The sequence below is a fragment of the Podarcis vaucheri genome, assembly GCF_965113315.1.
Source record: "Podarcis vaucheri genome assembly, chromosome: 1".
Classification (NCBI taxonomy): domain Eukaryota; kingdom Metazoa; phylum Chordata; class Lepidosauria; order Squamata; family Lacertidae; genus Podarcis; species Podarcis vaucheri.
The window spans coordinates 86,680,321-86,705,705 of NC_138759.1; the positions used below are offsets into that span (position 1 = coordinate 86,680,321).

At 43.9% G+C, this 25,385-nt stretch overlaps 1 protein-coding gene across 1 annotated transcript in view; it reads right to left on the bottom strand.

Annotated features, from left to right (window-relative positions):
• Nucleotides 1-25,385, bottom strand: part of PLEKHG3 (pleckstrin homology and RhoGEF domain containing G3) — a 46,532-nt gene that overhangs the window by 13,611 nt on the left and 7,536 nt on the right. Inside the window, exons 2-10 of the mRNA XM_082196479.1 lie at nucleotides 12,083-12,447; nucleotides 10,725-10,825; nucleotides 9,197-9,266; nucleotides 8,833-8,879; nucleotides 7,756-7,906; nucleotides 5,932-6,063; nucleotides 2,636-2,818; nucleotides 808-900; nucleotides 237-323 (exon numbers count right to left, since the gene is read on the bottom strand). Of these exons, the coding sequence (XP_082052605.1) occupies nucleotides 237-323; nucleotides 808-900; nucleotides 2,636-2,818; nucleotides 5,932-6,063; nucleotides 7,756-7,906; nucleotides 8,833-8,879; nucleotides 9,197-9,266; nucleotides 10,725-10,825; nucleotides 12,083-12,447 (1,229 nt within the window). The remainder of the gene's footprint in view (nucleotides 1-236; nucleotides 324-807; nucleotides 901-2,635; nucleotides 2,819-5,931; nucleotides 6,064-7,755; nucleotides 7,907-8,832; nucleotides 8,880-9,196; nucleotides 9,267-10,724; nucleotides 10,826-12,082; nucleotides 12,448-25,385) is intronic.

The window sequence follows — 25,385 nt, forward strand, 5'->3', positions numbered from 1 at the left end:
CTGGGCTTTGTAAGATTCAGTAAAGAGAACCAATCAAGCATACTCAAGAGTAAAGAAAAGGCAAAGATTATAGAAGAAAGAACACATCCAATAGCACCCCTCTGATTCAAAAAAGAAAAAGCATTTCTTGAGACATGGCTCAGACTAAGCTTTAAAGAAAGGCAGAGAACTCCATGGGGTCTCCAGCATCCATTCTACAGGCATGCGAAGGAGAAGGAAGGAGAGCCTCCACTTACTTTCTGAGGGATGATGGCGTGGTGGTTTTCCAGAATCAGGCGCTTGATGTGATGAGTCCAAACCCGCTTCTCCTCCCCTGATTTGGCCTGGAGACAAAAGTACGCCTTATGCATCTTGGAAGCTAGGATTACTCACCTGACTCAGCTACACCTCAGCCCTTCCACTCTTTCTGCTGTTACCATGCAAACGCACACACCAGGGCTCCTTCCCAAACCTTGCCACCAGCCCCCACCTCCTGCGGACACTTAACAACTCACACTCTTATTCCCCAATTAGCATTCTTATGACCAGTATCTCCACACCGCTGACAAACATCGGCATTGCAATGCACCAACAAACTGCCCTAACCCCTCATTCACATCCTCTTCCTTCCAAAACACACACCTTGTATTCTCTGCCCCAAAACCAATCAACCCATTTTCTCAGGTCCTGTTACTGGCCCTCTTATTTCCACTCGGTGCCTGCCTGTTCTGCATCAGGCACCCCATCAACACACGTTTCAAACTATCTCCGCACCTTGCCCCCAAATCACTTTCAAACCCCCTTATAAAGGACGGTGGCTTATCTCACCTGGATGTTGTACTGCTGTTTGCTGTGCTTGTAATGGGTGACGGTGAAGCACAGTGAGTCTCGTGTACTCTCAATCAGCATCAGGGAGGAGCACTGAAGGAGCAGAGGGAGAGATGTCAAACCAATGTACCCATTACAATGTCAACAACAAAAGTTCGCCACATTTGCCATCTCTCTGAATCATCCAAGGGCTGCCAGGATAAACAGAGAGGCATCCACAGAAGGACGACAAAGACCTTTTAACTTGACCAACTTTGGGTGGCCAAGGTTTGGGGACGATGACCATACGGTTTGTTATAATATTTATAAGTGTGTGTTTGTCAATTCCGGTGTTGTTGTCAGTTCCTTTTTAAAAACAATGTAGTGTACTGAATTTCAGGACAGACATAAATAATATAAAGAAGAAAAACATGCTGTATTCAGAACTAAAAAACACCAGCCCCCCTCCCACCCCATCATCCACTGACCCTCTCTCCCCACCCCTTCCACAGAGAATTTGATGCCATCAGCACATCCAAAGCATATTCATACTTGGTTATGGTAGGGACACAGATTCAAGTAAAGAAAAAGTATCCGGTGCATACACCTCTCAGGCTTAAAACAGCCAAACAGATTTGTATTGGGTTGGAACAGATCTATTATCACCTTGCATATGCACATGTTGTTGTTGTCGGTTCCTGTGCCTTTGAGATGGGCGAGAGTGGCACATATAAATATATAAATGTTTGGTGTACAGAAAGATTAAGGGTAGCCTTTCTTGGCAACAGCAAAACAAAGAGAAAGGAGATGGGGGTGAAATTTGGGGCAGTCACTTCACACCATCACATTGTGGGGTCAGCAGGTGCCACTGCAATTTATATACAAGCCAGTAGCAAGAAAAATGGATTTCCCCCCACTCCCTTTTGGCTGTGTGGAAATAGCAGCACACCCATTGATACCCTTTTCCTCTTAATTAGTCTGGAAAAGCCACCACTCCTTTGATTTTGCATTCAAAGTCACTAATGCAAATGTGTCTGTGGAGCAATCCTCCTTGTTTTCTTGCAACTGGGTATTTGAAGGGTAACAAATTCACACTGTTGCTCTCATGTATATGTCCTTTGAGAAATGCCCTCGCCATCCCTCTCCCCTCCTGAGTTATGCCTAGGATTGTGCTGGAAGACAGAAGGCAACAGCCGTGGGAGAGTCAGGTCAGGTAGAGAAAAGTTTGCCTTGGGGCCTTCTACACTGGATCATAAATTCACATCTGTTTCAGCTGTCAGGTATGAGTTCCAAAGTGACAAAGAATGATTCATGCTCACACCCCTCCTACCCTGAATACCCAAGATGCCTTCCTGACCCCTCAAAAACAGGGAGGAAGAATTAATCACACTGCCTACTCATAGGGAGGAGGAGGAGATGAACTTCTTTTCAGTTCACGTTTAATAGTGAATCTACTTATTTTGCACTTGCCAAAACAATACATGAAACGAAACTCAGCCAGCCTTTGGAATTCACATTTCTCCAAATTTTACAGTGCAGTCCTCCATCCAAGTAATGTGCACAAAAATGCAAACATTAGGGCAAAGTGTGCATAAAAGTACATGGATCATGGTAAATAGCATAAAAAATATGTTAGGTTAGGGGAAATTGCTTTGCATGAATGTGTATATATCAGAAGAAATTCACACTAAAATGCTGGTGAATTTTCATGGACTGTAAAAAAAACAAACCAACTGATGTGGAAATGTGGATGACTGGACTTCAAGATTGGAAAATTGACAGACACCAAAACTGAAAAGATTCACTCATCCCCATGAATGAACAGAATTGCAGGGTTGGGACTACTTACTGGAATGTGGCTTTTGTATATATAATGATCGCCCCGTTTCTTTGTTATCAGCAAGATCTTGTCAAACAAGAAGAAAGTTCTCTCATTCCTGACCCGATGGACACGGAAAGTACCCTCCAGCACAAGCTCTCCATAAGTGGTCAGGTCAGGACCCTTCCAGTTTATAAGCAATGACTGAATCTCCTGTAAAACAGCAAAGGGGGGGGGGCAGTCAGAAAAAAAGGTGAAATATTTCCATCCCTGTTAGGAGCCATTTCAAGGCAATCCCAAACAGAGTCACAAAGATGCCAGCATTGGTTGTAGTCTGTACTGTGACAGAATTACAGCCATTTGAGAATTTGGGGGCGGGGGGATGTTTTATGGTATGTGGGTAGTACTCAATGCCACACAAGTAGTGTTCCACTAGTGCAACAGGGCTTCCTCTCCCCACCTGTCCCCGAAAGTTGCTCCAGGAGGTCTCCCTACCCTCTGGAGCAGATTTTGAGTACAGTGGTGCCTCGCAAGACGAAATTAATCCGTTCCGTGAGCCTCTTCATCTAGCGGTTTTTTCGTCTTGCGAAGCAACCCTATCAGTGGCTTAGCGGATTAGCGCTATTAGCGGTTTAGCGGCTATTAAAGGCTTAGTGGATTAGCGGCTAAAAGGCTATTAGCGGCTTAGAAAAAGGGGGGAAAGCGAAAAAAATCAGAACACTTGCAAGACGTTTTCGTCTTGCGCAGCAGCTCAAAAACAGAAAACCCTTTCGTCTAGCGGGTTTTCCGTCTTGCGAGGCATTCGTCTTGCGAGGCACCACTGTATGTGCAAGGGGCTTGAGGGGAGATAAGAGCAGCGAGGGGGGAAGTCCCATTGTACAAGAGAAACGGCAGCATTGGATACAATGCTATACATTTAGCCTGCAGAATACATTCATTTCAACACAACTCAGAATATAAGCTTCCCCCCAACACTTCCATTGTTTAACCTTCACAAACATTCAAAGTATTTTCGAAATCTGTCAGCAGTCTTGAAAATAAATGCCTAGCATTACCAACCACAAAATGATCTGAATGGTTTCGTACCCAGAGGGTCTCTTTCATCTGCAAAAGTTAAAGAAGGGAATCTTAAGTATTCTAAATATTTGTCCCTTTCTCCTACTTAGTTTGAAAGGTTCTAAGGATCTTCCATATGAGACACTGGAAAAGTAGATTAGTCCAGTGTAAAGTCACTCTGTGAGGCTGAACCAAAGCAGCAAGACCCTATTTTTATATATTTCTGTCATTTATACCCAGTCTTCTAATGAACTATTCAAGGCTGCTTCTCTCTCTGCCTCAATGTTCCCTCTGCTATCCATGAGAACGTGTACACTTCCAAACTGGACTCCAATTCCCTTCAGCCCCAAGTCAGCACGGCCAATGTTCAGGGATGATGGGAGTTACAGTCCAGCAACATCTTAGCATGGGCACAGGCTCCCCATTCCTGAGTCAGAGGGTTCTAATGTTACAGGTTGAAGCCAGAAGGGGCATCGTGACAAATCATTCAGCCGGAACTCCGGTATTATTACAGGACATTCCATCAGCAATTCCTGCATCTTGCCCGAAGCCCAGTAAAGAAGCATTTGCTACACAGCCCCCATAGATCAGAATATGATCCACAGCTTGTGTAATATAAACCACCAACCCATAATAAGAGTCATTTAGAAAGAATTTTGCTCCCACCATCTTCCTTCGCTCTGGACAGATCGCTACAGGTGGCAACCCTTCATTTTTAGTAACTTGCTCTTTCTTTTTAATCCTTATGTAGTTTCCAATTTGTGGATGTTTTCATGCCATTACAGTGGTACCTCGGTTTACAAACTTAATCCGTTTCTGAAGTCAGTTCTTAAACCAAATCTGTTCTTAAACCAAGGCACGCTTTCCCTAATGAGGCCTCCTGCCGCCGGTGCCCTTCCACCATTCGGTTTCCATTTGTAGACCAAGGTAAAGTTTGCAAACCGGAACACTACTTCCGGTTTTGCGGAGTTCGTAAACCAAATTGTTCGTAAACAGGACTGTTCTTAAACCGAGGTACCACTGTATATTGCAGATGACTAAAGAATTGATTGCCCCAGTTCAAATTATTTTTGTAGTTATCTTAAAGCTTGCCTACTGTTTCCATAGGGTGCCATCATCACCTTGCTCAAATTCCCTGCAGAAATAAATGAATTGGCTGAAAACGCATATGAAAAGTAAGGTAAGGCCTGACACCACCTACAGCAGGCACGGCCAAACTTGGCCCTCCAGCTATTTTGGGACTACAGCTCCCATCATCCCTGACCACTGGGGATGATGGGAGTTGTAGTCCCAAAACAGCTGGAGGGCCAAGTTTGGCCATGCCTGACCTACAGCAACCTATGTGCACTTCTAAAACCTCAAGAAGAGAAAAATTTAAATTCAATGTTTGGGAACTTGTCAGTAAATATCCATGACACTAATGCTGGTAAGGGTGGAGTCCTCACAAGGGTGTTTGCAAGACTGAATAATGTAAATGAAATCTGGAACGATGAGAGGATAAGGAAGTGCAAGCAAACTGGGAATGCACTTAAATCTGCTGGGGTGATATTGTGAGGCTATTTGCAGGACTCTAATTGTGTTAAGACTTAAACCAAAAATTGATATTCAGTACTAGGGGTCAGTCCCTGAACTTGTTAAGCATCAGGAAAGAAATGCAGATAATCACTTCCTCATCTGGGATTTCCAGGCTTGTGTCTTGTCACATCTCCTTGATGTTAAGCTCCATGGGTATTGTTGGAAGGGCCATGAAGTTAAACATTTTATGAAAGGGCTTAAATGACTGGCACAAGATGTTGAAAAGTGTGGTGCTGTGATGTGACTGAAATAATGGGAAGGGGGGGGAATGCAGCACAGGAAAAACGACACAGTGTATGTGTGTACTGAGGTCTGGAAAAAAGGGGGAAATTAGACATTGCAAACTGGAATGAGGAAAAGGGAATACTGGACCAAAAATGCCTTTTATCTATCGATCTATCTTAAAAATCCCTTTAGCTAGCAACACCTCATGGTAAGGAATGTTGCAGTGCTAGGAAGCAGCAGGAAAGAGAGCAAACCACTAAAGATAGTAATAATACACATGGTTGCCATCGTGTTTTGCGAGTCAGTTTCATTTTGCATATACGTACTTAAGGGAATTTCCCTTTATGGGTTGTGAAAGGTGGCATTGCCTGATGCATCAGCCAGTGTGAATATACAACACTTACTTGTGAATTGCCACAGCTCTCCAAGGATAATGCCACACCTGGGACAACTTTCCCCTTTCAAATTACCTGCAGGCGCACAGCATGCTCGTGCTTCCGTTTCATGTCATTGATATACCAAGCCACACAGGTCATGGTGTCAATCGCCTCTTCCACCACTTCATAGCCATCCTCTTCTATGTCGAAGTGCTTTGCTATCTCCTAGGACGAAACCACACAGCCAAGAAGGTAAGCCAAGAGTTGTAAGGCTCTCTAACACAAATTCATTTCACCAGTTTGTTGTCTCTTGACCACTGCCCAGTTTACTAAGCTCTGGGGCCCAGGAGAGTACACAAGGGTCAAGCCAAGTAATAACTTAAAGCCATTTTAAAAAACCCATTATGCTGAATGAGTCAGATCATTGGTCAACCTAGTTCAGAACTGTCCATAGTGATTGGCAGCAGGTCTTTCGAGTTAGGTAGGACATTCCCACCCTACCTGGAAATGCCAGGGATTGGACCTGAGACCTTCTGCTTTTGAAGTTGATACTCTTATCACTGAACTATGGCCCTTCCCCAAAGCCTTAAGAAGCATAAATCATGACATAAATACTGGTTGTCTCCACTGGAGCCCTTTCCATTCATGAAAAAGGCTTCCTGATCCCAGGGGAAGCTTCTGTGAACAGTTGGGATGTATGAGACAATGTCCGTTGATCCTTCTTCCCTATGTAACACCGTGATTCCTCAAAAATCTGCTCCAGAGGGTTGGGAAACCCTCTGGAGCAGGTTAGGAAGATGGCACGGGAGCTGTAGGTAGAAGTGGCTCACTTCACCCTTTCATGGAAACTTCTGCTGGATCAGTGAAATTTCCATAGGTTTTTGGGGAGAATCTTTGGAACCAAAGTCCCATGCTTTCTTTAAAAATAACAATGCAAAACAACTTTTTCAACATGGTGGCATGTTGACTGCAGCAGCGGCAACAACAAAAGTCACTCACCTATGGAAGTACAAAAAGGTGACTATTATCATCTATGGTGGGATTGCTTGGTAGAGTCTAGGCTAGCAAATTCAATTAGACCTGGTCTTTTTCCTTTGAACCATATTGAAGGATCAGTCCATTGGATAAATACGAGCAAGAAATCGTAACTTACTGCAAGAAGTTTAATTTACACAAAAGATTGCGTGGGATTTGGCCATTATGGCCATATTAACTGGAGAAAAGATCAGGGGTGGAATCATTTCAGTGGTTATATTAAAAAAAAATCACCCATTAAGTTACTCAAATGTTATGTCTATTGTTGTTAAATATGACAGTATCAAGAACGTTTTATGAAAATCAGCATAGGAAGATGTAGGCTTTAGCGGTATGATGAATTGCCTGCAGGTGTCCGACAGGCTAATCACCTATTACAGGGTGCTGGGACAGATGGGCCTTTGGCCTGATCCACCAGGGCTCTTCTTACATTAATTTTTTTTTTTTTTGTTATTTATGTATTTGAATTATGAAAAATATACTGTAGAGCAAGTGGGGAAAGTCTCCTATCTCTGCATAAACGGATAAACACTGGTAACATACAAATCTGATTCCTTCACAGAAATAGGGCTGGTTTTGAAATACATACAGAGATGTCTGAGAAACCATTTTCTTGTATAGCTAATTCCTATAATCTATATTTCCTCATGTGTGACCCACAGAGGCTATTTGTATAATTGCAAATACTCAAACTCTGTATTAGTTCTCGACTGTTCCCACTTGACTAGTGGCCAATACATTTTCTAAGAGAGAGGTGATATTTGCTTGAACACAGATCTGCACATTTTATGGTTGAATTTTAGACAAAACAGGTAGAGGATGAAACACACAGGTCCCCAAGCTGCAAAGTTAGACAACACAACTAGGCTACTGCTATATTACCTGAAGGAGCAGGTGATATTTGAGAATGCGCTGGACAGGCTTGAGAAGGTAGGAGCCAAGGGGCAATGAGTGACGGATTTGCTCTTGCCGCTCGCGAAAGAACTTGGCCAGCTGTTTGTTCCTCATGCACTCGGTCAGAGCTGCCACAGAGCTAGAGGGTCAAACCCATCATGGTATAATGAATAGCACTGAAGATCAAAGCAGAGAACCTCCCACCTTCCCTTGAAGATGAGTTGACAGACAGGCATGCTCAAACACCCCGACAAGGGACTGCAATGCAAGGGTTTAAAAACAAGATCCGGAAGCCAGTGACAGCCAGACTAGCTAACAGAGAGAAGCAATCAGACTTTGGCAATATAGCAAAGAATTTCCTTTGATGAGTGTGGGGAAACCTGGAAAGTCAGCCTGTTAGAGGGAAAGAAGGGGAAGACCCCTGGAGCAGGACTTTTGAGAACAGCTGTGGGGCTTCATTGCCTTGCCTTGTTCTTTGCCTCTCACTACGATTTCCAGAAACTTTTATGAAAGATAAACAGATTTATATAAATCATGCAAATCTGCTTAGCTTTCATAAACATGTTCTGTTTCTGCTAGATTATATAAATCAAGGGCAGCCAACTTTAGGTGCTTTGTGGTTTTATTCTGTATTTTTATGCTGTGAAATGCCCTGAGATCTTAGATGAAGGGAGTATACAAATTTTATTAATACAAACAACAACAACATGTTGCCCTTCAGATGTTGCCGGACTACAGCTCCCATCAGCCCGGACCATAGGCTAGGCTGGGTGAGGCTGAAGGGACTTGTAATCCCACAAAATGTGGAGGGTACCACAGTGGCTATTCCCAATATAAGATGTACAGTCTGAAAAATTCAGCTGGTTTTAGTGCAAGATTTGGGTTATCCTGTCACTGAACACTGACTTAAAAAAAAAAAAAAGCACCTACAAACTATTCTGTGTTCCGCAGAGACAGAGGCTGACCAAAGGTTTCTTCTGTGTAAAAATATTAAGTTATTAGAGAGGAAAGGGTCACCCAAGGCCCCATGAAACCAGTTCTCTCTTCACTGCAAAGGATACTCACTTAGGGTAGTTGTTACAGTATTGAGTGTAGATATCAAAATCCTGACTCTGTTGCAGGGAGAGGGAGAGAGAGAGGGAGAGAGAGAGGGAGAGAGAGGGAGAGAGAGAGAGAGAGAGAGAGCGCGCAATCAGTAAAAGATGGCTGGATATTCACTTAGCAATAATCTCAGCTTGCCTCTCAAAACATGCCCAGTACAGCTGTATAAAAGGAATGCCAACCTCACCCTATGTACTGTTTGTTTAAGCCCTCATACCTAATGGAAGCACCCAATAAGGGTGTCGAAAGGGCTTGTGCAGCAGAATTCTGTGACACTCCATTATACAGTCAGAGATTACCACAACACAGTATCTGCTCATCTCCTTACCCTGTCCACAAAACATCTTGCCACGGCAACAGGATCATTGTGGCAGCTGTCCAGATCCTGCAGAAGCTCACTGAGAAGAAATGGAGAAAAGGAAGAATCAGTGAGTCAGACAGACAGACAGACAGACAGACACACACACACACACACACACACACACACACACATATGGTGAAGCCTCTTGTGTCACATATGCTAAGCACAGCATCTCAGTAGCATAGGCACTCAAGGGACAGGATGGGTACGTGCGGGAGGCAAAATGCAAACAACATTTCCCTCCCCTCCAAGTCCCAAACATAGAAGCAAAATTCAAGGCATGCAAAGATTTGGGAACAGTACTCACAGAACCCACCTGCTCAGGGGAAGCCCTTCCACTATTGCCAGGGAGCCAAAAACACAAGGCAGCAGTTACACAGAAAGAGGGGCACTCACTGGTTAAAATGGCCAACTAGCTGATCCAGCAACTATTCGTGTAGCCTATTTGTTACAAACAGCATTTCCCCACTGCCCAAAGTGTCTTGCAGTGACAAGCTATGAGCTCATGTCTGCCCCAAGGAACTTTTTAATTTCGGGAGGGGAAGCTAGTTCACAGAACAGGCAAGCAACAAAACCAAGAACGCCCAGTAAGCTGGGAGCAATTTGAACTCAGTCTGCCCCTCTGACCTCTCCTCTCCTCAGTGCTTCATCATACAGGGAAGGATGTTGCTTCCCTGCTCTGAGACCAACACCGTCTCTCCACTTTCCTTTCCGCAGCCATGTCTGCCCAGGACTGTTCAAATAAACCCCAAAGGTCAAACATCCATGTTGTTATTTTGCAGACTTTCAGAATGAGACAAACCTTCTGGCTAAATGTGAAAGAATGTTGGCTCCCACTTTCCAGCAATAGGGGAGCTGGATCAAGGGAGGAACAGAACTTATCAGAAGCTTGCTGCCCACACAATCCAACCCTCCAGTCAGCTTCAGCTTGATAACACAATCAGTAGGCATTAATCTGCATCTATCAGCTTCCATAAGATGCGTAAAGTGTTTCAAGTTCATGGCAAAGAGGTGACAGGAAAATGCCTGTCCCAGGGCAGACTTCAGTAATGTGCAAAACACAGGGCTGGCTTCTCATTAATAACAATGCAATCTTAAATGACGTCTACTTAGAAGTTCTACTGATTATCCCGGGTAAGTGGGATAAGGGGTCCAAGTATAATTTCAAATTGGATGGGGGGAATGTTGAGATTCCTTCATTGCAGGGGGTTGGACTATATGACCCTCAAGGTCCCTTCCAACTCCACAATTCTACGACTGCAGCCTAAGACGTGTCAGAGGAGCTTATGCAGACAGGGAGAGAGCAGGAAGGCAAGGGAGAGTCTCCTGCCATCCACCAACCTGTCCCACTGTCATGATAGGACTGTGACCATTTAGGGAGGGGGTAACTTCTGCTGTGCTTACAGATTTTCAGTCCTCTCTGGCAAATACAGAGAGAAGGGGTGGGGCAGGGGCAGTTGCCAGTGAGGCCATGTTGCTCAAACATCGCACTCACCTGTTCAGTTCATAGATATCCTCGATGTTCCCAAAGAGTGCACTAACTTGTTCTGGCCGTAGAAGCAGCTCTTGAGTGTCTATGATCTTCGCCAAGTAATTCTGCCAAGTCACATTGTGTCATAAGTATTGCCATGTAGCAAAATAAGCAAGCAAATACGACAGACTGCCCTAAACTCCAACCACCTAAACATGTGGTGGTGGGATCTAATCAACCTAATCAATGTTCTAGGGAATTCCCATATTATCCAGGGGTGGGGAACCTGAGGCCCTCCAGAGCTTGTTGGACTGCAACTCCCATCATTCCTGACAGTTGACTCTGTTGGTTGGGGCTAATTGGAGGCCACCAACATCAGGAGGGCCTCAGACCTGCCCCCCCATCCCCAATATAATTCATAATTATTATTATTAATTTATTATTTATACCCCGCCCATCTGGCTGGGCTTTCCCAGCCACTCTGGGCTGCTTCCAACAGAATATTTAAATACAATAATCTATTAAACATTAAAAGCTTCCCTAAACAGGGCTGCCTTCAGATGTCTTCTAAAAGTCTGGTAGTTGTTTTTCTCTTTGACATCTGGTGGGAGGGTGTTCCACAGGGCGGGTGCCACTACCAAGAAGGCCCTCTGCCTGATTCCCTGTAACTTGGCTTCTCGCAGCGAGGGAACTGCCAGGAGGCCCTCAGTACTGGACCTCAGTGTCCGGGCAGAACAATGTGGTGGAGACGCTCCTTCAGGTATACTGGACCGAGGCCATTTAGGGCTTTAAAGGTCAGCACCAACACTTTGAATTGTGCTCGGAAACGTACTGGGAGCCAATGTAGGTCTTTCAAGCCCACAGCTCCCACCATACACTCTCTGTTTCCTACACTCAGCCTAAACAGTGTCCCAACAGGGCAGAAAGACCCTTTCTATACTCTAAACCAGGAAATAATTAGCACCAGAACTACCTGGCCCTTCAGCCATAGCATGCAAATAAACAAGGTCCATAGCAGTGCACACAATGCGCTGCATTCGCACACTGCAACATGGCAAGCAGGAAGTGTTTCGTGCCTCTGAAAATAATTATCAGTACATCCCTGTTTGGGAAACAGTGTGTGAAGTTCGCCGCTGAGGACAAAGCAGAAGGACTCTGCACAGTAAAATACTGAGGGGTTTTCTTGGCCTGAAGGCTGATGGAAGGCGTGCAGGCACCAGCTCCTAACCTTCTGTCCAGGCCAGGTTTTCCTACAGCTAGATAGAAGACATCTTTAATGCCCAGATCAAAAGATGGGAGGCCCTTATATGACAGAACAAACTGCAGCAGTGAACTGAAGAACTCCATCCTAACAGGCAGGCAAGCATTATGGGCGCACTCACCTCTATGATACTTCGCAAATCCCGCACATACATGCGTTCCGACTCCACAATCTCCAAGACCACACGCTCCAGGTAGCTTAGTTTGGAATGGGAGACAGCAGAAGAAAGGGATGGGCTCTTCAGGCCTCGCCAGGGCCCTGAGGAGGCATTGTTGTTGGCATTGTGCAACAGTCCAGCCCTCAGTGAGGTAGCATCAGAAGGTGTTTGGGCCACATCGCTCCAGTCCTCCATAATGTGGCTAGCATTGGTCAGGGCTGCAGGCGGATGGTTCAGAGGGTGCTCTGAAGAGCTTATGCCTGAGGCAGCAGAGGTTGGAACCACGTCATCTCTGCCCGGAGACGGGGTAAGCAGGAACCGAGGGAAGTCTGCACGGAGAGAAAGTTTTGTCAGGGAATCCTGAAATGTTAAGGTTCATCTTACACAAATTATACCTAACACATAAATTAGAGGGAGTTGCTGGGAACAGCAATTTTAATCAAAGTGAAAACCACCAAGATGAAAGGGCTGCTGTACATAATTGATTTAAACATTTTCCAGCTTTCTAATTCAGCTATTTCCTAAATAAAGCATATCCATTAGCTAGTGCAACAACATATTCGTTTGCAACTCAGCAGAGTTTTTCTACTAACTAGGAGTATGTTCCAAGGAGACATATAGTTCATGTATCTTTTGCTCTATAAATTTTATGTACATTTATGCAAGCAATCGTGAAATTAAGGATTTCTACTAGGGTTTCACCATACATATGAAAGGATGATAAACAAGTTCCTGAAGACTAAGTGCCCAGAACACTCCATAAGTGAGGTGTTCTTAAGGTGGAAGCTGAGAGCAGGTCAACAATAACTCACAAAGCGTCTGTGAGGTTAACTCTTTATTCAAAGAAACAAAACATCTCAGGCCTAGTGGTCACAGCAACTGTTCCCAGCACGTCTTGCCCCAATGAGGCAGCTGCAAGGACTGAAGGGTCTCTGCTTCTCCACCGCTCTCTAAGGCTCCTCCTATCCTGAGGGTCCTTTGTCTTGTCTCTCTTTGATCTGCCCTCTTCATTCCTCTGCATGTTCTGGAAGACCAGGAGGGAGGAGAGCTGATCACAGCAGGAAGGGGAGACCTCCTGGCATCTTCAGCAGCCTGCCTCCACTCTGCCTCTGGGCCTCCCTCCTTTCCAGCCTCCACTTCTGACTCTGACCTGCCACAGCCTCTTCCTACACATTATACCTTTAAAGCTTATGTGAAACATATTCATTCCCTCAAAGAATTCTGGGCACTGTCATTTACCCTTCACAGAATTATCATTCCCAGCAACTCTGAACAAACTACATTGCCCAGAATTCATTGGAGGGGGGCAGGAATGCACTTTGAGTGTCCTTCAAGGGTACAGCGTAACTCTGCCTGGCTTTCTCCACTAGCTCCAAGCAGGTAGACAAGCGAGTGGCAACAAGCCCATGTTCTGTCAGCTACTGTAACTTCCATCTCTATCCAGATTCCTTCTGGCTGCCAGGAGGAAACCTTCCCTGCTCCTAGACCCATTTCACAAAGTCCTAGTACCTGAATGAGGGGGCGGGGATCACTTTTTCATCAAGAAAAACCCAACTCCTCACCAAACAGCTTAACAATCTGTGACAGAAGCCATTCCAGGGTGCTCTTCTCCTCCCAGATCAACATCCCTCACTCTTTGTCTGCCAGGCTGTCTGCGCTGCTGTTGCAGGTGGCAAATATGCCAAGTGAAGCCGGAACGGCCTCTGAACCCTGAAGGTGTGGAGGCTGCTGACGTCTTTCTCCCCCCGCCCCGCCCCCAAACACTCGTACATATGAGCACCACGCCCAGAACAAAATCTGGCTCCTCATTTCCCACTGAGGACTTCGGCTGAGACACACACACTTCCTCCCACACAAACAAGAGAGGGAGGAAAGAGGACACAGCTGGTCTGGCTTGGAAGTGTCCGGAAACACTTTCGTGTGCTGGCAAGCTGCTAAAATAGCACCGATTCTAATCATGGATTTCCCCATCCCTCAAAGTGTCCTAGGAGGCATGGGTTATTATGGCGTTATAAAGCCATTCATCCCAAGGGATTTCACCAAATTTGACACTGAGTAACTCTGAAACCAGGAACCTCGCAGGGACTTTCTGAAGACTGACAACAATAAAAATTGCCTCTAAAAGGTAACTGCATACTTCTGTATCGTGTAATACTCAAACTTATTTACTCAAATATATGGCACACATAGTATGCTTGTTATGTTTGCCACTAAATGTCACACACGCACAAGAATGGGGCGATCTTTTAAATCTCAGTTTCTAATTCTTTTGAAAAGGCTTCTCTTATGGATTTTTTAAAAATAAAACCAAAATTAAAAGTAGTTTTTAAAAACATACTGGGGTCCAACTGCAAAAAGTGGGTTCATTGTGAAAACCATGAGAGCTGGATGTCCACGCAGCTATCAGACACCACCATAACACTGCCACGAACAGTTTCAACAATTCCTTAACTCTTAACACACCCTTGAGTTCCCATGATTTCATGGTGGACCTATTTGCCTCTGACACTGAGCACCCCATTGTATGAACCAACATATTACCCATCATCTTCCAAGCTCATCACTGACAGGCAACACGCCTTCTACCTTCAATTAAGGGTTCCTTGTGTAGAGGAATCCACTGGAATGTGGCATTTGATTCTGCACTAGAAGCAACAAGCTCTCCTCAACAACAACAAAATCCAAGGTCTCTCCTTTTATGACTTGGAAGACATGAGCCTTTGCTCTTATCATAGGGTAAGGCTGGGCCCTGTGGTTAACAGCTGCAGAGATTCTATCCAAGAAGGGTAGGCTGAAGCCATGAGACTGGATGCAAAAGGGATGGATGCTGCCGTGAAAGGCAGACCAGGGAAAAACAAAGAAAAGGAAGTGTTTCTGGCCAAGTGTCTGGGAACCTGCTTGGCCTGAGTCTCCCTGCTAAAGTGCTGTTTATTTAAGAACCACTTAACCTGACAGCAGTTTGCAAACTAGCTGGAGGAGCTCATATGACTGACTAAACAGAAAAAGCCCACGTTCTGAAGGACCAATGCCTATAGTGTCTATTACTTTTCAGAGCAGGGCAATCCAAAAGTGGGAGCCTCAAGAGAAGTGTTAGTCATGTGCTCCAGTCCCCATATTTGTCCTGGAGAAAGGGTGTTTGCACAATGTGCCCTTTCCCCATAATTCTGCTCCCTAAGGTTCCCCTTTCTGAGCTCTAAGAGTACACAACCAGGCAAATATAGCCCCACCTTGCATGTACCATCACCAGTTATGGTCTCCCTGTGTGGAATTTATACATCTGTGGTGGGGTGCTGAGACTGAGAGCTGAGATACCATGAATAAGCGTAGCACATGATGTTTTGTGGTGGGAGGAGTCGATGTGGGGAAAGCCATTTCCCCTCCTCCCACTGAACTTAATGAGAAGGGAATTTCTTGAGCCAGGTCTGGAGCCAGTGTAAAGTTACACCATTAATGGGAGTCTGGGTGTGGCCTGGGGGACTGCATAATATGGCATAATTGTGCTCCTTCGCTGCTGCTGCTGCTCTGTCCTGCCCATGGCTTCACCCCATTTTGGTCATTCTGAGAGCATGTTCACGGGCAGAATACTTCAGATAGGCCAGTGAAATGATCTGCCAGTATACATTGAGTTCCACTAGCATAGTAGGGCTTCTGCCATATGCTAAAGCCCCTCAGCCAGCATTACTCAACGATAGGATTGCTCAGTTAGTCCCAATTTCTGCTAGGGGATTTACTTCCAATGAAGTGTGCACTGGATTGTGGGCTAAAATTAAAGGCATCAAACACCTTCCTACAAGGAATGTCTGGTTTTCTAAACTAACAAACTCAAGAGGGAGGGGGGAAAGGTGGGATAATAAGAGTTCCATAAAATATGAGTGGGAAAGCAACACAAAGATAAATGTTTCTCACACTCTCGTAATGCCAGAACTTGGAACACCCCTGAAGATGATTGACAGTAGGTTCAAGACTGACCAATGTATGTACTGTCTGAAGAAGTAACTTATGGAACCCTGAGGTATGAACTTTTACCTCAGGTGACTTTTTTGAAGGACTGGAGAAATTCAGAAAGAATAAATCAGAAGCCATTAGCTAAGGCAGCTAAATGAAACCTCCGTGGTCACAGGCAGTAACTCTCCTAAAGCCAAATGCTGCAGACAAACTTCCCCCTTATTAATTTTCAGAGGCATTTGATGAATAGAGCTGATAGAAACAGAAAGCTGAACTTGCAAGACCTTGACTTTATCTAGCAAAAACATTTGCATCTTTATTTTCACTTTTGCTGAGATCAAGCTTACAATTTTTTAAAAAAAGAAAGTCCAGGTAAGGAAAGAAGTTTGTAAACATTGCTTTGACCAAAGGTCTTGTTTCCAGGAATTCTCTAGATACTTTGCAGAGTAACTCAATAACATTTACTGAATAGGTTGGACATTGCTGACTGGAAAAGTAAAATCATATCTCATTCCTCATTTGAAATATGTCTAAATAAATCTCAGGTTAGTCTTACTTAACTACACTTAAGTAGAGCAAAATTCTCATCTTTAAAGTTAAATTGTATCTGATTGTTCAAAGAACAATCTTAGAACATATAACACATCCAACTGATTTATACTCCTAGCTAAAATTGTATGATAGTAGCAGTTTTATCTTGAAACCCTTTCCTCACAGTCCTCAACAGTCAATCTACCTTTTTCACTCCTGCCACATACTGGAAGCATTTTTGTTGAGCTGTGCTCCATGACTCCAAAATCTCTTTTCTGGTCAGGAACCACCAGCTCATAGCCCATATGTGAAGTTAGGATTTTTTGCCCCAATTCAAATCACTTTACACTTGCTTAGACTGAATTGCAGTTAAAATTTTAATGCCCATTCAGCTAGTTTGGATATACCCTTTTGGATCTCACAATCCCTTGTTATACCACACTGAACAATTTGGTTTCCTCAGCAAATTTGGCCACCACACTGCTCACTCCAAACTCCAAGTCACTTAGGAGCAAGTTCAAAGCACAGGAGCCAATATCAATCCCATTGTTTTATCATTGTTATTGATATGTGTACACACACACACACACACACACACACACACACCATACCATACAGTACAACCTAACCAGGGATGACAGGGACTATAAACAAATTTTCTCAGTTGATACAAAATCACAATAGAGAGACACAATAATATATAAAACATTCACATATTCTTATATACAGTATGCCATATTTTAGGTGTTGGTATAGCTACAATGTCCTGAAGGCTATTTGTAGAAGTGTAAGAAATGAACTCTCCTCACACAGGATGGAAATGTTCCAGTGTTTTCAATCCCTTGGAAACATTCCAATTATGTACTATTTCCCCCACTATCTCAATGTTCCATACATTTTTATGCCATAGGGAAATATGTAATCCTTGCAATGTCTTCCACTTTTGTGCAAATAGATATCCTGGCTGCTGCCAACAACCACAGTTTTGTTCTTGTTGTGTCTGATCATCCCATACATTGAAAAGTGAAAGTTGTCGAGTTATTTGAACAGGAGTCCTACAAACAGCAGAAATTCCCAGACCAAATGTTCTGTACAAGAGGACACTCCCACCATAAACAGAAAAACAACAACATGATGTAATTTGTGAAGTTGTATATGAAAGATGAAACAACATGCGACAACATCTTTAGATGTTCAACAAACATTCCTGCATATAAGCCAATATAGTTCATAGGTCCATAATTTCTTCCACTTAGTTTCTGATATAACCATCCCCATATCCATGTCCCATAGTGTCTTAGTCCTATAAGGGATCTAGTAGACAGATCTAACAATTTCCTGTATATTGCAGATACAAGCCCCTTCCCTAAAACACCCTGAGTTTTCAGCCCAAGGTTTCAAATTTAGTAAGATTATTATTAGGTGTTGCTAGTAGATGCATAAGTTGAAGTGTTTAAAAACATTGTGAGAACTTCTTTTTTTCCTACTCTCTGCTTCCTTTTCCTTAGCCAATTACTGATCCATAAGAGGACCTTATCCTTTTATCCCATGACAGCCAATCTTACTCAGGAATCCTTGGTGAGGGAATTTATCAAAACTTGCTGAAAGTACATAGTTCACTCCTCACGATAAGCTACTGAACACCGTTCAAATCTAACTTACAAGTTCTCACGAACTGGAGATGCACTACTCTAAATCATCTATCCTTTATCCACATGCATTTTAAGCAAGAACGTGCCCATGACCTTAAATTTATCAGTCTCATTTTCATCTAATTTTGTTGCCTTTTGCTTAGGAGGTTCAGAGCCAGACAAAAGCCACAGCGCCACCCAGTGGATAGGACACTGTGTGAGATTAGCAGTCACCCCCACCAAGCCACACTCAAAACTTCCAATTAGTGAATCAAGAAGTCCAACCCACTATTTTGTTTTCAAGTGGCTAGGAATTATGCAGGAAGCAATTCTTTCTGTTGCTTCACTCTATAGTTTTTTGTAGTCACTGATCATACAACCAACCTATTGAGCCCAAAGATCATGACGTCTGATACAGTATTGCTAGGAGCAGAGTGTGCGGACAATCTCACAGTGAGTACATGTTCTCATATCAGTTGTGGCCACAGTGAAGGCTGCAGCTTTGTCATCTATTTCGAAGAAGCAGGATATGCTCCTTTACTCACTGTGGTATCAAAATCCAATATATCAATAACAAATCTAACAGCACTTTTTATGCCTCTCAGTTCAAAGGTCTACCTCATTTTAACAGCCAGCATTATAGCAGATAGCAAGCCAGGTCACACCTCAGATTAGGTACACAGGGTGTGAAACTTCCCTTTCTTACACTTCCAACAATCCTCATTTGGAGTAAAGAGGGATTTTCAGAAACAACCAGGAATATCTCTTTTTCTTCAGTATCTAGATAAATACTTAATCCAGGAAGTTGCATAGGGTTGTAAAACTGTATTATCTAGTTTTCATTGCTACTGATGTCACCTACATTACCAGAATGTGAAACTTAAATTAAGTCAGATCTAGGACTTCAGTAAGAATGTGCAAGACTCCACTGTAATACTACACCTATACACGGATGTTGAGCAGAGAAGTTTCCATTGTGGCAAATGTCCCACTCCTGTATTTTTTTCAGTGAAACATTTTCCATTTCTAAAACTGCATTGTTTCATAACATTACAAATATAGTTAATGGATATAGTACCAGTCAAATGAGGCACATTCAAAGGGGTAATTAACTTTCTTTTCCAAGTGACGACCCCTAGGAAAAATGTGTGTGTGTTTTGTTTCCAGACTTCCTGCCAGCAGAGTTCAGCTCACAAGATGTTTCTGCTGAAGGGGGGGGGGGAGAGAATTTTGCTAATTCCCCCTTCCCCAAGCTAGGACCCTTCAGACCAGTTTGGGAGATGGCACTGGGGGTTGTGCAGGGAAGGGAGTGAATTGGAAAAAACCCTTCCCCCAACCTGCCACCCCACAAGAGCCTCTGTAGGATCCCAGAAGGGCAACCCAGCAAATAAAGATGCATAGCTCTTTGAATGTGCTAAGATTAGTATGTTAGCAGCTCTCAGTGCTTTAACTTTTTCCTTAAAACTTAAACAATGTAAATATATACACTATTGAGTTGCTGTATCTTAAACATATTTGTTTAGTAAAAAATATTTAAATATTCTAATAAAAATAATTTCCAAGTACATTCTTGCATTAGTTTTAATTCATTTGAACCTCATTTCTGGCAGCAATCCTATGCACACTTAGCCTGGCAATGTGCCCCCTTGAATACTAGGGGACCTATTTCTGAGCAAACATACACAAGATTGCACTGCTAAGTGTCCTTCAGTTATATTTTTCCTAATCAAAACATTACAGTTCAAATACTTTTAGCTACTAGTAAAATCTGCTGAGATGTTTGTAGGCATGTAAATCAACATAGCACACATTTAGTAAACAAAACTTTAAAAAGAAGTCAAATACACATTCTAAATCAATCAATTTAGCGCATCTGAAAATTATCCAGAAAACTGTCTACTTTTTTTAAAACCCACATCACTGTGCATGACTTTCATTTTGTCAATCAGGCAGGGCAGGAATCTGAATTTATGGAGTCAGATGGGATTTCTAATCTACCCTTATTTCATATACTGAAGGTAGAACTTCTGTGCCCAAAGATTCCTAATAAACTAGCCAATACAACAGGATAAATGTAAGGTTTAGGATCATCCAAGCTCTATCGCAAGGATAAAGGTACCCCTGCCCATACGGGTCAGTCGTGTCCGACTCTAGGGTTGTGCACCCATCTCACTTAAGGGGCCGGGGGCCAGCACTGTCCAGAGACACTTCCGGCTCACGTAGCCAGCGTGATGAAGCTGCTCTGGAAAGCCGGCACCAGCGCAGCACATGGAAACGCCGTTTACCTTCCCGCTATAAAGTGGTACCTATTTATCTACTTGCACTTAAGAGTGCTTTCGAACTGCTAGGTGGGCAGGAGCTGGGACCGAAAGACAGGAGCTCACCCCACTGCGGGGATTCGAACCGCCGACCATACGATCGGCAAGTCCTAGGCACTGAGGTTTTACCCACAGCGCCACCTGCGTCCCACATAGCAAGGATAACAGTCATGTAAAATCAAAATAATATCAAGTACCTATTGTAAAGCACTGCAATGGCTAACTGTGCATTTTAACTTAAACAGGAAATGAGAAGGTAGGTTTCAGGAAAACAGTATGAAAGAAAGGGACTAACCACAATATTGTGGATGGGGGGCAGGATGTGTACAGAGCTCAGTTGTCCAGGGTTCAGTATTGACTCACAGGAAGAACAGCTAATAATGACTGAAACAACATGGAATGTACCTGGAGGCCTCTCTTCTCAGAACTGCACCTGCCGCACCTTATTTTACATGTGGACATGGAACTCTTCCCCTGAATTCCAGTCAGCAGTGAAGCCATAATTTTCGTTAGCATGAAAGCGGCCATAGACTTGGAAGACAAAGGGCAGCAGACACTGGGGGGGAAGTGTTTCATAAGAAACTTTTGAAACCGGTTCTGCCAGCATGTCAGATTCTCCACATTTCTCCAGCGCTAAGAAGATGGGATCAGGATCAAAGACCAAAATTTGCCAGTGAGCCAAAGGATTCTATGTTGCTTAGTTATTTGCTTCAGTGGGATATGTATTGTGATGAAGAGTGGAATCCTTTGGCTTCAACGTTCCCCAGAATATTTGCAAATAGAGGCAAAGATTTTCAAAAAGAAAAACTTTGGGACTCTCATTCAAAGACAGCCCTGTCTGTAATGGGACCAGAAGTGTTCAGTCACTGCCTGCCAGCCACCTGAGGACTGTTTCATGCATGTAACAAGGGGCAAAACCAGACTGACACTCAACAGGTAGCTGCAGCCCTTCCCCAGCAGGTGTACCTTTTCTTAAAATATATTTATAAATTGTTTATAAGCTTTGCATTGTAGACAATTTTTTTAAAAAGAATGAATTACTATACATAAAAAGGTAAAGGTACCCCTGACCGTTAGGTCCAGTCGCGGACGACTCTGGGGTTGCGGCGCCATAATAATAAAAAAAGTTAGGTTAATGTTACATGAATAAAATAGTACAGTCGTGTAACATTAACCTAACATTTTTTAATTTATTCTTGTATTAATTTCATTATATTCGCATGTGGTCTGTTCCATTTTATCTCAGGTTCTCTTTTCATATACCGTATTTTTCGCACCTAGTTTTTTTTGGGGGGGGGGAAATAAAGGGGAAAATTTTTTTTCCTCTGGTGCGGGGGAAGCCCGAGCTTCCCCCGACCCCAGCCCCCAGAACAGGCTGCTGTCCGCAAGCCTAGGAAGCCCAGGAAGTTGTGCCGATCTCCCCAGGCTTGCAGATATCTGCCTGTAGCCCGGACGCGCTGAGCACGCCCCAGGCTTCAGGATGTAGGCAGCTCTCCGCAAGCCGTGGGAGAGCTGCGCAACTTTGCGCCGGGTTCCCACGGCTTGTGGATAAGCTTCCTGAAGCCTGGAGAGCGAGAGGAGTCGGTGCGCATCAACCCTTCTCGCTCTCCAGGCTTCAGCGGAAGCCTGCATTAGCCCCATAGGACGCACACACATTTCCCCTTCATTTTTGGAGGGCAAAAAATACAGTACCTCTTTGAAATTTAGGGCAAAAAATACAGTACCTCTTTGAAACACTTGTTACATTCACAGTTTACATTCCTAGATGCAGATCCAAGGGCCAAACTAGATGAGATGGCAAGAGATCCATGATTAGATCTCCAAGGTGGTTTTTTTCCTAATTCTTTTTTAAAACGTTATAAACAGCCATGGGAGGCATTAAGTGTAACTACATCCCCACAGCTCCGTATCTCCATTTGGTTGCAGGGATGCAACACTTGCCTTGCTACTTTCCTGCCTTCCACCCTATGAAGTTACCCTATGCTAATTTTATAATAACCATTCTGCAAGTCCCTGCCTGAATTGTGAATACCATAAGGCAGTTAAGACATATTAAGAAACAATTCATCTACTGATCCTTCCAATTATATACTCTTAATACCTTCCTGTTCAAATGCAGCTTCAAAAGTCTACGCAATCGTGGCCACAACTAATACTTCCCCCCTCCTATCCCTTAAAACTCACACCATTTCAGAAGCCTTCAGAAAGGACAAATAAACAACATATACGTATTTGCTTTTCCAACCTAGATTACACTAGCCTCTTTGGGCTACAGGGTTTCAGTTCCCAGCTTGACCTTTATTGCAATGAGGCGGACAAATTGAAAAGCCATCAAGGACTTTACTTGTTGTTTTTTGCTAAAAACTAAGTGTTTCCAGAGCCAGTCTAGCAGCTTTCACCAGTTCTGAAATTCACCACAAACATCAAGCTAATGTTTATCAAATCCCTGCCAGAACTGGATGGAACCAACGCCACAGATGAAGGGCATGAGACGCTGGTTTGCTGTGGACCTTCAGTCCGGCCTTTGCTGCTGCTTCTTAGAGGCACAGCAGGGCTCACACATCTCTTACTTTACATTTTCTATGAGGCACAATCTGAAATCAGTTTATAAACCAGCCACCACAGTCCTCTTAATGGAAATGGTGTAGTCTCCAGACAGGAAGAACCAAGGGTCCCCAAGCCCCTCACTGAACAACAAAAAAGCCAACTGTCTTTTCTGCCTGCAGCTCCCAATTCCAGACTCCATTCTGACTGGCAGGAAATGTTCCCAACTCTTTTGGCTGGCCTACTAGGACAAACGGGGCACTGCCCCACCAGCCTTCCAACTTCCAGACATGCAGAAGCAACATGTGTTTTATTTAGTTTTAGCTACTGGTCTTAAATGCCTATTTTTACCTGTTTATCAATATTTTTCATGTTTTGTTTTATACTTTTGTAATTTGCTTAGAGGTTCTCTTACATTCATGGGATACATAAATTTTGTGAAATAAAGAAACTGCTCTCGGCCAGATCCCACCAGCCTGCCCTGCCTGCCTTCATACTTACAACCAGCCCAGGGGGTGGCACAATGCTTGGCAGCTCCCTCCTTAATCTCAGCATTACCTTTGAGGAAGTCAACTAGAAAGAGTCGGGAGCGGGGGGGGGGGCAAAATCAGAACTAGCTGTTTCTGCCTGTCCACTGACTCTGCCTTCACCTTTTGTTGGCCCCTCTGCCTCCTCACTGCCAGTCCCAAGAGGCACCGGTCAACACTGCTTTTGAAGACATGTTTGCAATGACTGGGGAGGAGAACCTCACTATAGCCGTTTAGCTAAACCTCCCCTTTAGCAGGCAAGGGCCAAGGCCCTGCTATATTCACCCCCCTTCATCAGCCAGACATCCACCTCCTGCACTCTAAATCCATCCTGAATTCGTACTTCACTAACTTGTGTTACGATGTAAATTACTACAGTGTGCATGTAACCAGGAAGGAAGATGGTTGTATACCATACTGCCAAAGGAAGCTGAGAATTGCATCACTCCCTGGCTTCCCCAGCTCTCTGACACAGAGTGAGAATGTGCAGTAACTTTCTCATCCATGTCCCCATGTGGAAGCCAGGCAGATATTGGCATGTTGCCGCTTTGTAAAATGGTCACCATGTTCGTCTGCAGGGCCCTTTCATCTTAAGCATTTAAAGAAATTCCTTTTTCTTTGATGATTATGGTCAGTTTTACTTTTCCATGCTAGCACAGTAGCAGCAGACAGACCTTTCCAGAGGCTTGTTTAGAGTCTCAAACAAATATTTGCACTGGAATTCAAACCAAATATTTCCACTGATCCTTCACTGGGCCAGTGTGAGGGAGCAGGAGGGGAGGGGAGAGGAGAGGAGAAACGCTGATAAGTGGTGTGGGTTCATGGACTTATTGTAAGCGCAGGGAGACCCTTTGCTGGTACAAGGTTTTTTTGAAGCAGATGCTTTTATCAGTGGGTTGTGATCTGTGACCATGGGGGCTTAAACCTTGATTATGTTCCTAAGACACTGCTGCCCAACCAAGAATAAATGCCTTTGTGGAATTTTTAGAATCCTTTTCATGTCACCTTTAAGCGCCACCCATGACACTACATCCACTGAGCTCTTCCTGACCTTTTGAGATACACTGAGCAGATTAGCAACCCACCCAGGATTACACCCCCGCAGAGACCGCTTGATTGCTGGAAAGTTACGCAGCATACCGGTTCTGCTTATCCATCTGTATACTTATCCATCTGTATACGATGTCTCATGCACATTCCTTCCTTTTAGTTAGCTCTGACCCCTTGCATCTAAATCCATCCCGTGAGAAGAGAATGCCATTGCTCCTTTCCCAGCAGGCTGTCAAAATCTGCAGATTTCAATCTCTCTGCTACTTCGGAAGCAGCCAGCCAGATTAGATCTAACTTTACCCTTAAGAGCAGTGTGCAAGCTTTCCAGGACACAACCAGCTTGATCAGAGTTATTGGCAAGGAGCAGCGGAAACTCCAGTCCGGCCCCCCCACCCTTACTATTCCCACCTCAGCCAAGGATGACAGATGGCATCACTGTTCTCCTTTGCTATGGTACACCAAGTCAAACCAGCACCACAATGAAATCTTTTTTCTTTTTGTCAAATGCTACTGGTACCACTGAAGAGATCTTTGTGCAGAAATGATAACTGCATTTCCAAAGATCCCTGAACAAGAACCTTTTAAAGAAAAAAAAAGAAGTCTGATGGGGTTGTTGCTTCTGTTGCTGATTTCACTGGAAGATTTGAATGGTCATTGCCTTCAATTTTATACTCCCTACTTCTCAAGGGGATACCAAATAGTTCAGCTTTGGAGCTAGATT